Genomic DNA, 15,217 nt, shown 5'->3' with positions numbered 1-15,217 from the left:
GGATGTTGAACGCTTGCGATGCTGGCAAGACGGACATGATGAAATGTATTTGGCGACGCTGGCAGAAAGCCCAGGCCAGAAGTAGCGGCTCTTGATACGGTCGTAAGTTTTAAAGTGGCCTAAATGTCCAGCAGTGGGGTCGTCGTGGTAAGCCTCCATAATTTTAAAACGAAGGGAGCGAGGGGCAACGGGTACCCAGCGTTGACCCGTAGGGTGATAAACGTCGCGGTAAAGTGTTCCATGGTGAAATCGGAACCGACGAAGCTGACGGCGCAAGCGACTGTTTGGGACAACTGATTCTCCACGGAGGCGAGCGATGATTGTGCGGCAGTAAGGGTCAGTCAGCTGCAGGGACGAGAAATCAGCATTGTTGTCGAGTGGAGCTATAGTGATGGGTGCAACATTCAGGTGGCCAGAAGAAGGCTGACTCGGATGGCAGCAGGGAGAGGAGACCGTATGTGGGGCCGCGTCAGTAGGTAGCAATGGGCAGCGGGAGAGGGCGTCAGCGTCGAGGTGTTTTCGCCCAGATTTATAAGTGATGGTGAAGGTGTATTCTTGAAGACGTAGTACCCAGCGACCCAGTCGACCCGATAAGTTCTTCAGCGATGACAGCCAACAGAGTGCGTGATGGTCTGTGACAATGGTGAAGTGGCGGCCATACAAATAAGGTCGAAATTTTTGAACCGACCAAACAACAGCGAGGCACTCTTGCTCGGTAATAGTATAATTACGCTCAGCTGCAGTAAGCGTACGACTGGCGTATGCGACAACTTGCTCTTCAGACACTGCGTTGCGTTGCAAGAGAACCGCGCCAATACCGTGGCCACTGGCGTCTGTGTGAAGTATGGTGGGCGCGTCAGCGTCAAAATGGCGAAGCACAGGGGTGGAAGTGAGTGCCTGCTTGAGAGCTTTGAAGGCGTCTTCACATTCAGTGGACCAGGTGTAAACCACTTGGGAAGACACGAGCTTGTGTAGCGGGGCAGCAATTGTTGCAAAGTTCCGAATAAAACGGCGGAAGTAGGAGGCTAAGCCAAGGAAGCTGCGAAGATCTTTCTGACGTTGGGGCCGAGGAAAATTAACGACAGCCGTAATTTTTTCGGGATCAGGCTGGATTCCTGCCTTACTGACGACATGGCCGAGTACTTTGATGGTCTTACTGGCAAAGTGGCACTTCTTGGTATTCAGCTGAAGCCCCGCCTGGGCAAGGGACGTGAGGACATCAGTGAGACGCTGCAAGTGCTGAGTGAAGTTTGACGAGAAGACAATGATGTCGTCGAGATAACATAGGCATGTTTTCCATTTCATGCCGCGAAGCACGGTATCAATCATGCGCTCAAAGGTGGCCGGCGCATTGCAGAGTCCGAAAGGCATCACGTTAAATTCGTAGAGACCGTCGGGGGTAGAAAAGGCAGTCTTGTCCTTGTCTGCATCGTGCATAGGAATTTGCCAGTATCCCGAGCGGAGATCGAGACTGGAGAAATACTCAGCGCCTTGAAGACAGTCTAATGCGTCATCAATACGAGGCAAAGGGTAAACATCCTTGCGCGTGATCTTGTTAAGTGCCCGGTAATCCACGCAGAAGCGGACTGAGCCATCTTTTTTGCGAACGAGGACCACAGGTGAGGACCAAGAGCTCGTGGATGGTCGGATGACATTTCGAGCAAGCATGTCAGCAACTTGCTCCTCAATGATTTTGCGTTCTGCTGCTGAAACGCGATACGGCCTTCGTCGAACAATAGCAGAGCCGTCCGTCTCTATGCGATGAGAGGTGACGGAGGTCTTCCCCAACGCTGAGGCGCACACATCAAAAGACTCTCGGTGCCGCAGGAGGACGTCTAGCAGAGCTGTGGACTGCTCGGATGTAAGGTCAGGGCTGATGGCGGCTGCGAGCGCAGAGGATGTCGGAAATTGAGGCTTGGCAGGAGGCGGTGGTGCGCTGGAAAGTGTGTTGAGGGGAACGGGATCGCAGTCAAAAATAAACCCAACTGTGGCTCCTCTGGGCAGTAAGAACGGCTGGAGAGTTGTATTAAGGGCCGCAACGACCGCGCAACCGCGGGTGAAGGAGGTGAGGCACGAGGCAAGAGCTAGGCCGTCGGAGGTCCACCGAGGAGCGGGCATAACGAAGGCTTCGCCATCGAGAGGGTAGTCCAATGCCACGATGATCAGCTGCTCGCGTCCTGGGGGCAAAACGAAATCAACTGCTGCGAACACGTGTGGTGGTGAACAATCAGAAGTCGGTAATGTATCGGGGTCCGCAAGATGAATAAGGCGCTCACGGCAAGAGATGAGGGCGGACGCCGACGATAAGAAATCCCACCCCAATATCATGAGATGAACGCACGTGGGGAGCACAATAAATTCGATATGATGCCGCTGGTTATCGATGAGGACACGTGCTGTGCATTGGCCGGTGGGTTTCATAAGAGTTCCATTAGCTCCACGAAGTGGCGGACCGATGTATGGCGTTATAACTTTGCGCAGATGAGAACACAGAGAGAAATGCATGACGGAATAAGCGGCGCCGGTGTCGATGAGGGCCTCAACGTACAATCCTTCAACAATCACTACTAACATATTCGACGGTCGCCCAGGAGGAATTGTAGATTTCGAACTCGAAGCAGCTTTCCCTCCAAAAACTGCTTCGGTTAGTTTTCCGTTATAGGTTGGAAGGGTTGCGAGGCAGGACGAAGCGGTGACGTGCGGCGAAAAGGCGAAGGGGATCGGCGTCGGGAAGGACGCGAGGGCCGTGAAACATTGGTGGAATTCGGAGGAGAGGAAGAACGCCGGTAAAAGTCTGAGTAGGGCAGTGCAGAATCATCAGGCTGGCGCACGCGGGCACGTTCAAAGGGAGCATAACCCCGTTGCTCGTCTTGTTGGCGGCGGCGACAGACACGGGCAATGTGGCCACGTATCCCACAATAGTAGCACACAGGGCGGGAGGGGCGCCAGGCTGTAACAGGACGATGCACTGTAGGATATGGCGCCATTGCCGCGACGTGACCGCACACGGGTGCCGAACAAGTCGGGGAAGGCGGAGTGGGTTGCCGTGAAGTAATCTCGGCATAGGTTGGCAAGGAATGTTGGGGGGCGTTGGGAGGCGGCGAGGGAGGTTGGGAGGCAATGGGAGGTGGGGCAGGTGCCACAGTGCAGTTGAAATTCGTCAGTTCATCTTTGATGATGCTGCGCAAATTCACCGTTGCTGGCGGAAGAGTTGGAGATACTGCAGAGGGGTTGGTGAGGCCGTAGAGCTCCTCCCGGATCATGGTGCGGATTAGGGACCGCAAATTTCCATCTATGAGGGAGCCACCATCACTGGGGTCTTGCACGAGGCGGCAGGACTGTAGCTGGTCCAGACGTTGACATGTGGATGTGATGTCAGATACGGACGACGGGTTTTTAAACACGAAGGCATTGATAGCAGCAGTGTTGATGCCCTTAATTAAGTGGCGAACACGCTCAGATTCAGGCATAGCAGCGTCGACACGGCGACAAAGGGCCAGAACGTCCTCGATGTACGACGTATAGGACTCGCCGGGCTGCTGGAGACGAGCTTCAAGTTTTTTCTTTGCCTGCTCTGAGCGACCAGCCGGAGTGCCGAAAATTTTCTTTAGCTGGTCCGTGAATGTAGGCCAGTCAGCGATGTCATCCTCGTGATTGAGGAACCAGGTTTTGGCGACGTCAGCCAAGTAGAAGACGACGTTTAGCAGTTTATGAGCGTCATCCCAGCGGTTAAATGCACTGACTCTGTTGTAGTTGTCGAGCCAGTCGTCGACATCTTCACCGCGAAGGCCAGCAAAGATTTGGGGATCGCGCTGGCGGCTGGTGACAGTCCAGGCAGGGGCAGCCGCAGTAGGAGGAGACGCCGGGGGTGAGCGAGCACCGTTGCCCTCATCCATAGCACAGGACCGTGGACGCAAGCGAAGGCCTGAACGGAGCTCCAGGGAGAACGGTAGGCGGGTCTAAAGCGAGAGGTGGGGAATACGAATCGCACCTCCGCCACTTGTGAGACAGCACTTGCACAAAACGTCTGTTCTATTCCAGAGCCAGCTGGCACACAGCGCGCGACGCTCCGAGCAGCAGTCAGCGATGATGATGATAATGATGATGGATCTATACAGATGAAAGAGGTGAAAGTTCACGCGTTGCGCTCACAATAGAATGTTTTGAAACACAAAATTGTTAATTTACACTCAGTTCACAAAGCTACAATGTGACGTCACACACTTTTTGAGTGATCACACTTCAACCACAACCTCCGCCTGCTGCATAACAAGGGCTATGGCTGCTAAAATTACTGAGCATGAGTTAAATTACAATTCACAGGAAATTTTTAAATCGCTGGTGCAGAGTGTTTGCAAAAGATATTTTTGTTGCCCTCATAAAAATAGCACACTCCCAAAAGGAGGAAATTGGCCATGGCCAGGCAGTGATTATAGTTTTAGATTCCATACTGCTGAACTGAGATTAGAAATTTGAGTACAGGAAAGGTTCACTGGCAGAGATGGTCGAAGTAGGTACTGGGACTTACTGAGCTTTAAATTTGGGAGAATAAAGAAAAAGAAAAAAAATAATTAGGTATAAGAAAAACATTGAACGTAATGAGCGAGGATAATAGCCAGATATGATAGGAAACATTTTAATTCTTAAAGAAAATTTTCTCTGGCAGAGCAAACCATCCCGTCGGTACGTCCCAGCAGAGAGGCGCCAAGAGACAGAATAACCGACAGAATTGTCCTTGTAAGCCGGCGCTTCATAGCACATCCAGATATCAATTTGCAGAACCTCCTTCTTCTTTCTGTGCTGAGCTGGTTGCCGTCCAAGACGAGCTTCGCTCTCTATCCGTCACAACCTTACTACCTATTGCCAAAATTATCATCCGCACCGACGCCCTTCAAGCAACACGTCTGCTCCGACGCGTCAGTCGCAGTCGAGAAATCTGCCAGAATATCCATCGTCTGGCGGCTGGCATCTCCCAAACAGTTCTAATTGAGTGGGTCCCACGTGACCTACTCAGTTCGCTAACCTCTGTGATTCTGCAACCCGCCAGGTGACTCTATCTTCCTGAATGCCATTCTTCCTCAGTACGGATGATGTCACTCTGCTTCTTACAAGAAAGGAGCACCTCCAGCGCCGCACACATGCTCTTGTCCCACCTACGGACAATACGGGTCGGGGTTGCCCTCACACCTGCTGTAACACGAACATGGCCTCAATACCGATATCTATACCAACGTCCAGGATGTCCTGTCTGCAAACCGCAAAATAATGAGGCAGATATTCACCACTTGTGGGTTTGCCCGGCACTGAAGCCGACGACAATTCGGCACCTGATGGCAGTGGGCCTTTCGCCGAACAACCCATATTCGCACATTGCTTGGACACAAGGGCCTTATCATCGCTCTCTCTTGAACTGTATTAGAACAGCCAACCTTTTTTCTTTCATTTATTATAACCTTTTAATTTTTTTACATATTTCATTATTCCCTGAGCCTGAGGCAATAAACAACGTTATTTAAAAAAAAACGCTGATGACAAGCGCAAGGTAACTTTCTTAAATGGCATTTCTAACAACCGCCTCCTTAGGTATGTATATCGGCGACAAAAGAGCAAAAAATGTTCAATTGTTTCTGCCTCATCACAATATTGGCACAAACGGGAGGTTGCGAGAACAGGCCTGTAGGGGTAAAAATTAAAAGGTAAAAATTATTTCGACATTCACTCTAGTCTCTTCTACCTTTTTTTTTTTTTGAAGCCTAATCCAAAACAGTTTTCTGGCACAGCTTTGGTTGTTGAAATTTTATTTGTATTCTCGCAATCAAAAAACATGAAATTTCTGTACTGTATTTTTTACAGTCGTGAGTAACGAATCAGACTCCATCATCCGATAAATCTGTGAATCAACGAAAGGATCAAATGCGACCTTCATTTCCGTAATATAGGCCGTTTTTGTAAGCTTCCAAACCGGGTATAATCATGCAGTTTTTTCGAGTAAGCGCGTGCCAGCTTCCACCGAAGAAGAAGAAGCAGAAGAAGCGTGACTACAAGCCGCCTGCAAGCTGTGCTCTCTTCTCAGCCCCTGCGGTTTGCTTCTGCCATGAAAGCCGGCCAGCAGAGGCTGTCATCGGTGAGTATATACTTCAACACACTAGCCGACGCGGCGGCTATGCGGTTAAGACGGTTGGCTACTGAACCGGAATACCTGGGTTCGAACCCGGCCATGGGGCCGCGTACCTGCGAAGGAAAATCGTGAAAGCGTCACTGAGCTCTGCGATGCCAGTGATGATGGTGAAAAACTTATTAAAAAGGCAAAATAAAATGAAATTATAAATCAGCGTTCCGGGTGGCCTTCGGTCTGCCGGTTGTGCCTAGTCGCGAATTCCCCAGCCCATGTCACGAGCTCAAGTAGTACGTCCGGCTCGGGGCTGAACAAAGCAGCCTCCCATTTCTGCGGCCTGCTAAGGTGCCAAGACGCAGGAGTCAAGTGTACCGCTCAGGAGCAGAGTATAGAGAGATTTAGCATACCGTGATCCGCGATCCGCCGCCGTGGCCCTGAACCGCGCGTGGGCGGGGCGCACAAGCTGATTGGTCCCGACGCGGCAGGTCTATGTGCCGACATCAAGTACGTGGCGCCATCTATCGGCGTCAAGGGGATCTGGGCATGCGCAGTGGAACGCGCGGTGGCGGATAACGGTAGTGAATCGCGGATCACGGTAAGCTAAATCTCTCTTATACGAGTAAAATCGGCGGGGGAGCTTTCGCATAAACGGTAGGCCGGCGAGTACGTTCGGGGGTGGAGGAAAGAGCTGGAGTTAAAAAGAAAAGGTGTGAGCCTTAAGGTGGCGCCGCAAGTGTTGGTGGTGCTGGGAAAGAGATTTGTGCGGAGGGAGTAAGGTGAGACAAGAAAGGCGGCAGCGCAAGGTGATATCGTGGCACGTGAGGAGCGCGTCGCACGTATCTATTCCCGGCGGGGGCGGGCTTGATCGGTCGGTCGAATCGCGAGCGATGGAATTGGCCGCCTCGTTGCCAGGATGAGCCGTGTGAGCGGGATCCCACATTGTTTGAATAGGGCGAGAAGGGATGATGCTGAAACGCAAGATATCGATGGCCGTGGGTGACACCCGTCCAACCGCTGAAAATGTATTCGGCGGAGGTTTGAGTTATAGCGAGGGCAATAGCTGCCTCCTAGGACTCGACCGAAGTCGAAGTGTAGACGGATGCAGTTTGAATAGGCCTAAGAGAATTATCAGTCATTGCAAAGGCGTGGGCTCGGTAGCAGTGCTAAGGGGCGGCATCCACATGAGCCCCTGCTTGTTGCCGTCCGTACTAACAACGCCAGGACGCGGAGGCTCGCGCTTCTCTGCGGGAGGAGTGGTGTTCGGGATGCGCATTCTTATTCAGGGGGTTCACTGTTAGGATGGAGAAGACGTGGGAAGGAATGGACAGTGAAGTGGGAAGAGAAATAAGAGGGGAGAGCTTAAGGGTGGATATAAGTGCACGACCCGGACGGGTGGGGGAGAGACGGTGAAGCTGAGTCGTGTAATGGACTTCTGTAAGCTCTAAAAGCGGGTTATGGACGCCCATAAAGAGCAGTCGACCGTCTATGTTGATGTGGGAAGGAACAGGGCAAACTTATAAACTTGGCGAATGAGGATATTGACTTTGTCCTACGAGAAAGAGATAACGAAGATAATATATGAAGCGGCTTGGAACAAAGGCCTGGACAAGGCGGTGATGGTCGTGTTCGCGCATGCCATGGTTTGCAATGCGGCGTATGAGGCGTATGGTTTGACGCACAGTGTTGTAAGCCCCCCCCCCCCCCCCCCTTAAAAATCTTACCAAGCGCGGAAGCGTGCTAGGGTCAAAGCGACAGCACCGATGGCAGCTCCGGACGCTCTTGAAAGTCGTTTGGAGTATAGTTGACCCTCTGCAAACACGTGGAAGACCACGCACCAGAATCGTGCTTCGTAGTGGACGACGCATGCGCGTATCCCCATGAGCGCCCGCCAAGGCCACTGAATTAAGGTGCACATGAGGAGTTTTCAGCCAGCGGGCGTGAGCATAATAAACGGCAAACAGCAAGAGTAGTGGGACCTTGCCCTCTGCAATTTTATCAACCCCATAGCCTGCCCAAACTAGCCGATTCCAAAAGCTGAAGGGAGGGCGAAACCACTTCACATGACTGCCAACACAACAAACCGTGAACGCCGTTGAGAGCTTTCGGTCATATCACACGTCCACATGCAGTATTCAGAGCACGTATTCGCGTCTGGCGTCTCCCTACTGCTTTAGTTAAGCGCCGGTTAAAGTATGACACTTCGCAGTCTGTTATATGACCGACGCTCTGCTGTTGTATTTCCACGGTAGTTACCCCTCGAGACGAGAAAATAGAGCTCTCATATTTACGCCACTTGACGTCACTCGGGATGCCAACAGTAATTCTCCAGTGATAGCGTCCCGAGTATTTGCTTTTACACAGTTTTCTAGATTGTGGAATATTATTTACCCTTTACATAATGGCTATCGCGTAACGCTAACTCACCACTTTAACCTGACAAAACCTCCCCGAAATTCCGCTTTGATGTTGCTGAGTGAAAATTTTCAAACTGGTCTCCCATTATTACGCAACAGGATGCGGCAGGCGGCGCCACCGTACCGTATCCACGGTATTATATGTATAGCAGCCTCTTTCAGCGCTCCAACACAAATGGGTAAGCGTGATTCTGGAATATTGCCCGCGTTCTACCTAGACCTAGAACCGTATTTGCGTTCTGGTTTTAGCACGCTTTTAAATGAGCGGCGAGACCATTAAATGATATCGTATTTCAGCCAATAACTGCTAAAGATAATTTCACCAGTACATTTAATGCCTTCATAATAATAATAATTGGTTCACAGGAGGAGAAAGGTGCAGTATCTGTCACACTTGTTGCTGTGGGCACCTGAACTGCATCTTAAGGGAAGGGAGGAAGGCGGGAGTGAAAGTGGAAAGAGAAGAAGAGGAGCCGTAGTGGAAGGCTACGGATTAATTTCGACCTCCTGGGGATCTTTAACGTGCGCTGACATCGCACAGCATACGCACGCCTCTTTCGTTTCACCTCCATCGAAACGCTGACGCTAGCGGTCGGGATCGAACCTGGGTACTCCGGCACATAATTCGGGTGTCTTACCACTGCACTACCGTGGTTTATGCCTTCAAGAATGAGATTGATTAATGCCATGGGTTACTTCCATATGAACGTGTCCTAAACTCCCATAAGTTAAAACTTTTTTTTTCTGCCGTAATTCCACACCGCAGCCATCACCGCTACGCGAAGAGGACCAGACCCGTCCCCCCAGCCTGCTGGCCTTGGCGTGCGTTGCCATCACTGGACTTGGCGCCGTGGTCATAGTCTCGGGGTTCGTGCTCTCCTACGTACTGGCAAGAGGGATAAACAGCGCTACTCAACAGCAGGATATCGTCGATCTCGCCTGCCACAGCCCGGGCTGCCTTCGGTTCGAAGGCCTGCTTACGATGACCCTCAACGCCAGCGTCGACCCGTGCCACGACTTCAAGGCCTATGTCACCTCGCGTTGGTTGCCCGACCCTTATGCTCAAGTTTCGGAGCGGTGGAAGTATCAATGGCACGTCAAGTATAATTGGATGCGCGACCTCGCCGACGAGATCCGAAATGGCCGGCACTTCCCTGAGTCACTCAGAGGTCTGATAACCACGTCATTTCAGGCCTGCGAAAACCGGAGTCTGGAGAATGCAGACGAAACACGCACACTGTTCAAGCAGCTGATGCGAAACCTGAGCATTCCATGGCCCCACCTCCCACCGCGACACGCTGACCCGTTCGAGGTGCACCTAAATTTATGCATCCGATGGAACATGCCGCTATGGTTCGACATGGATCTGCTTCCGGACAATGGAACTGCAGGCCGCAAGACCATCTACATCGGTCCTAGCGTATACGCCCAATTCTGGGCCGGCCAGTACCGGCTGATGGACAGCGACTCGGCAGTCCAGCGGTACATTGACCAGTACCTGGCGTACTTCTACGATGAAGACACGCGCAGCTCGGCTGAAATAGTGGACTACAACGCTGTGTTCAACATTACGAAGCAAGTGGTGTACATTTTGGCTGAGGTCCACAAGAATACGGCATCGACATTCTTGACATTAGACTCGGCGGCGAGAGCATTCGGTCAAAAACCGGATCGGTTCGCGTCATTGCTGAACGAGCATTTCCACCTAAAGGTCTCGTTCATGCAGGAAGACATTGTCATCGAAAAGAAGAAAAGCACGATTGAAGTTGCCCGTCACATCGTCGCCAGCTACGCTCCTACCATGGTCCTCAGCCACCTCGGGTGGTGGATGCTCCAGATATATGCGCCCATTGCCGACGCCAAATTCTTCATCCAGAAGTACGGGAGCGAGGAAGTGGCGACTCTTCTGCGGCCTCTCTTCTGCGAGACCCAGACGGAGAGTTCCTTCAAGCTGCTGCTCCTCTCCAGCCACGCGTCGTTACACTTCCCGCAGCAAAAGCGGCAAGGAGTCCAACGACTCCTCAACAACGTTCGAAACATGACGGCCGTCATGTACGAACAGTCGAACATGTCCATACAGGCCAAGACGCGAGCAGTGCAGATGTTGCGCAACATGAGCGTCAACCTGTGGCCAAGCGCAAAGTACCAGACGCAAGCGGAACTTGAGCGTGTTTATTCCTCTCACTACACAAACCGGACGAGCATGCTTTACCACTGGATCACAGAACGTCGAGCTAGCGCTGGCCTAATTGGAAGTGATGCTTATTTCGAGGACAAGCGCCTTCCGCATGCGTACTCCAAGGACCCAATCTATTATGACAGCCTGTTGAACGCTGTTAGCATGTCGATGCTGGCAGTCCGCGAGCCCTTCTACTACGATGGTGATGACTGGGCGGTGAATTATGGAGGCCTTGGAGCTGCCTTCGCGAGGTCCATTTTAGAAGGCCTTGGAAACAAGCCCGCATCACGGAACGAAAGTTTCATAGAGGCAACAAGGAACAGCATTATGCAAAGAGACCACCAGGGGGTCTCATATCAAAGTCTGGATCTTGGCACACCCAGTTTCCTCCCTGCATTTCAAGTCTTCAAAGCGCACAGACAGGACCCATCCAGAATTCGCGGCTTGTCGCCCGACCAAATTTTCTTCATCGTGTACTGTCACACACAGACACGGCTTTGGGCGGCCTTCGACTGCAACGCAGCATTGCGAGGAGCAACAAATTTTGTGGACGCATTCCATTGCAAACAGAGCTCCCGTATAAACCGTTGACTTGCGTAGGGTATGCAATAGTATTTAACGGCTAAGCAAGGCAATTTCTCACGCGACACGTCTTACCACATCTATATTTCGTTTAGTTCTGATGTTGTTTTATTATATAACGCTTTGCTTATCTACATCTCTTTGCTTTTCATTTTTCCGCTCTCGGGGATTTCGTATTCTTATTACTGTAATGCACAGCGATTTTTATTCCAAACTTTTGTACAGCCGCATCGACCTCTTGAAACAATGTCACGACATACTTTTCTAATTCTGTTTAGGATATGTAATCTGCTTTTTTAACTGAGCTCTCTGCTTAGAACTGGTAATCGTAATATGGAGTAAACTATTTTCAAATGCCGTACAAATTAAATATCTAGACACATTAGCACCTACACAGCAATCATAAATGTTGGGCTCCCAAAGAGGACTTGAAAGACCTCTTCGCCAGCCGCGCTTCCTCTGTGGCCTTTGCTTCTTCAGCATTAGCTGCCTGTTTTGCTGAACGTCTAGGAGAAGCATGGAAAATCACTGTGAAATACTATGCAGCCCCACGCATATGGGTGGGACTCTAAGGACTATGGTAGAAATTTGATCAGGTGTTGTCGTTTATTTCTCATTTAGTGTTTTTTATTCTGTACAGTAAATCATTATGCCCATTCGTGAATAAATGTCATGCCGGATTTTTTATAAGGAACTCGCTTGCCGAGACGAACTTTATCCAGTGTACGCATAACCGTGAAACACCGAAACGGAGGTGCACCGAACCGGGACTGGCTGCCGAGCAGGCAAGTATAGATTTTCTTTGGCCTTCAACATTGAGGTCGTCTTTTTTGCTTTATAAAAGAGCATGTATAAGTTACAAACAAAAACCCACTCTACAATTCAGACTTGTAACCATTTCTGTGTCACGATGATTGGAGAATGATTTTACCTGTATTTTAGGTTTTGCTCTTGTCTAAACTGAAATATTGTTTTCATTAAAAAATTTTTTTTTACGTTTGCATTATATGGATGTAAACCAACTGGCTATTGAAGTAAACTGGTTATACTCGCTTTTAGGCGATCGGTAGTTACAGGAATGTTGCAGCCAGCTGTTAACAGCAGCCACGTCAGTGAACAGTTTTCGAAACACAAAAGCGCTGCGACCAGGCGCGCTAACGGGAGCTTATGAGGCAACTGCTGACGTCAAGATCATCAGTGTTTATGGCCCCGGCGGCCACATTCTATGGAAAATACCCGTTACAAAGTCCCAATTGGAAAACATTGATCGCGAAGACTGTTACTATTGCATCCTTGTAACCTTCCCTCTCAAATGCCATTTCGATTCGTCAACTTTGACGTCCGTTCACCAACAAAATACTCTTGGAGCTGTGACGCCACAGCCATTCCGGAGCCGTTCGAACATCGCGCAGCTGTGGAATACGGGGATGAATATCGACCGCGGTAACGCTGCAGGGCAGCGCACGTATTACCTGATCCCCGTATATGACCCAGCATGTTGGTCAGCCAGAACCGAGCAGCTTTCCAGGTAGGACAAAGTGTTGCTGGAAACATTGGCAGAACCAGAGCACACAATCAGTAAGAAGGTCGCAGTGGACCTTTTCGGCTTTCTGAGCAAAGGACACGATGTTGCATGTCTCTTCTCAGTAGATTCGGCTATTCAGCAGCCTTTAGGCTGCTTTCGGGATAAAGCAAAATTTATCTGGCAAATATGATCTTGGTAACCGCTTTGAAAAAGTTTGCGGAAAATTTGTCGGCTCTGCTTGCGAAGCGCATGGAGCAAGTCATTCATGTGGTGAATAAAGTACGCATACAGCCTCAACGCTGGCCGGGCGGACAGCAGAACTGGGCTGACGGCGAGTCGGTGGGTCTTGAGTACAGACGGGGCCACGCGGACTGCAGTTCGTAGATGGCTCTAGAAGCAACCATCGAACAGCCAAAGACCGTTTTCTGGCAGCGCAGTTTAATTTTCAATTTGCCTGAAATTGATGTAATTGGTGATAGGTTAGCGGTACAGCGAAGTAACGAATGAAGTGTTCCAGCTTCACAGTTTTGTATTACGCACTTCGCTCGTCAGGTCATCTTGATGTGGACGTAACATCAAATAGGTGACGCAGGGTCCAATTTTAGTCTTTACAAGTAATCTGCGAATTACTTGTGACAAATTATCGTCTTCGGAGCATCTCGGAGATGACGTCCTAGAAGCTGTCGCGTTTTGTTAGCGGGAGAATTATGGCCATTTTATGCGTTGCCAGGTTAAATCGGAACACGACCTAACGACCAGTCATTTGTGTGATTGCACAGACATAACTAGGACCAGGCAATATTCACTGAAGGAGCACAAGCCGGTTAACCATATTGATAAATTAAGAATAAAATTATTTCTGAACACTGAGCTCCACTAGAACTGCAATTTTTTGAAGCTATATACGAGTGGACGTTCCTGGTTAAAAAATTCATATTGATTTCTAGTTGACGAGGGAAGAGACGAAGAACATAGAAAATATAAAAGTTGAGTATGAGTGCGGACTCGAACAAGGACTACTGTAGCACAGAATGATTCGCTGTGTACTATCAGCCAGAAAGTAAACGTGACATCGTTGAATTTAGCGGAGCGGCATTAAAAAGGGGTGTTGTTGAGAATCTAAGGGTTCTCGTCATGAGCCTCTGACTGGGAAAGCACCAGCGGCTCCATGTAATTTGTACTCTAAGATTCTCTCTGTCTACATTCTAACTGTGCTATTTCTATATATACGTATAGTTTTTCATTGTATAACGTCTGAGTCTTAGTCGTCATCCTTTCCGCTCAATGCCAATCAAGAAGAAAAAAGGGAAAGAACCTCTACTGCACGGTATGCATGGTATGGTATGGTGTGGTATGGTATGGTATGGTACGGTACGGTATGGTATGGTATGGGTATGGTGTGGTATGGTATGGTATGGTATGGTATGGTATGGTATGGGTATGGGTATGGTATGGTATGGTATGGTATGGTATGGCATGGTATGGAATATAGTTTGGTACGTATGATAGAGTGGCGTCGTATGAAATGGTGGGGCAAGGTGCAGTACGGTAAGGCTTGCTTTTGTATGGTATATAGTCAGGTATAGTGCTATGGTGTGGTACGGTGTGGCCTCGACATACCTGTTCTTTGAATGTTGTATTTGTTTGCCAATTTGTATTTCCCATTATCATCAACGTTCCTGTACAGTACTCGCTAGTATTTGTATATATAGTCATCTTATTTTTAACTGTGCTTGTCCTTGTTCTTTTGCCTATATTTGCGTGTTTTACACTTTACTGCCGTATCGAGGTCCTTTACGGGTATATCGAGTAGAAAGCTTTCGAGGTAAAGCGCCGACATCGTCACCAGGAGTCCCGCCACGGGAGCTGTCTCGCGTGACAGTGTATCTTCTCAAAACGACCTGGTAACGAGTATGAGGCCATTAACGTTCATCAACAACCTTTTTCAGTTATTAAGTAAGAAAAATAATTAAAATGTTCGCCCAGCATGGTATCTCAGACAACGCATACCATTCACCCTTGGCACAGCCATAAGGAAACATCTGGACACTATAGAGATTTAGCTTACCGTGATCTGCGATCCGCCACCGTGACTCTCTATCGCGCGTGGGTGGGGCGCTCAAGCTGATTGGTCCCGAAGCAGCAGTACATCCAGTATGTGGCGCCATCTATCGGCATCAAAGTGATCTGGGCATGCGCAGTGAAACGCGCGGTGGCGGATCACGGTAGCGGATCGCGGTTCACGGTAAGCTAAAACTCTCTACTATTAGTATGGTGCATGGTCTACTTCACCTCAAAGAAAAGAGACAGACGAATTGGTCGCAAAGCATCTCACTCCCATTCTAACAGAGTGTTGCATTAGAAACTCTGTGTTAGTATAAACAAATAAAAAGTAAAGCACA

General features: G+C 49.7%; 1 protein-coding gene across 1 annotated transcript; it reads left to right on the top strand.

The window, feature by feature from the left end:
* The first annotated feature begins 6,094 nt into the window (after positions 1-6,094).
* On the top strand, positions 6,095-11,299 carry LOC146176010 (neprilysin-2-like). Its single transcript, XM_084581237.1, has 2 exons — positions 6,095-6,124; positions 9,296-11,299. The coding sequence occupies exons 1-2, from the start codon at positions 6,095-6,097 to the stop codon at positions 11,297-11,299; spliced, it is 2,034 nt and encodes a 677-aa protein (XP_084437363.1).
* Positions 11,300-15,217: the final 3,918 nt, after the last annotated feature.

The sequence above is a fragment of the Amblyomma maculatum genome, chromosome 10, assembly GCF_055883805.1.
Source record: "Amblyomma maculatum isolate TAMU_Amacu chromosome 10, ASM5588380v1, whole genome shotgun sequence".
NCBI lineage: Eukaryota > Metazoa > Arthropoda > Arachnida > Ixodida > Ixodidae > Amblyomma > Amblyomma maculatum.
This window is presented reverse-complemented; position numbering and strand designations above follow the sequence as displayed.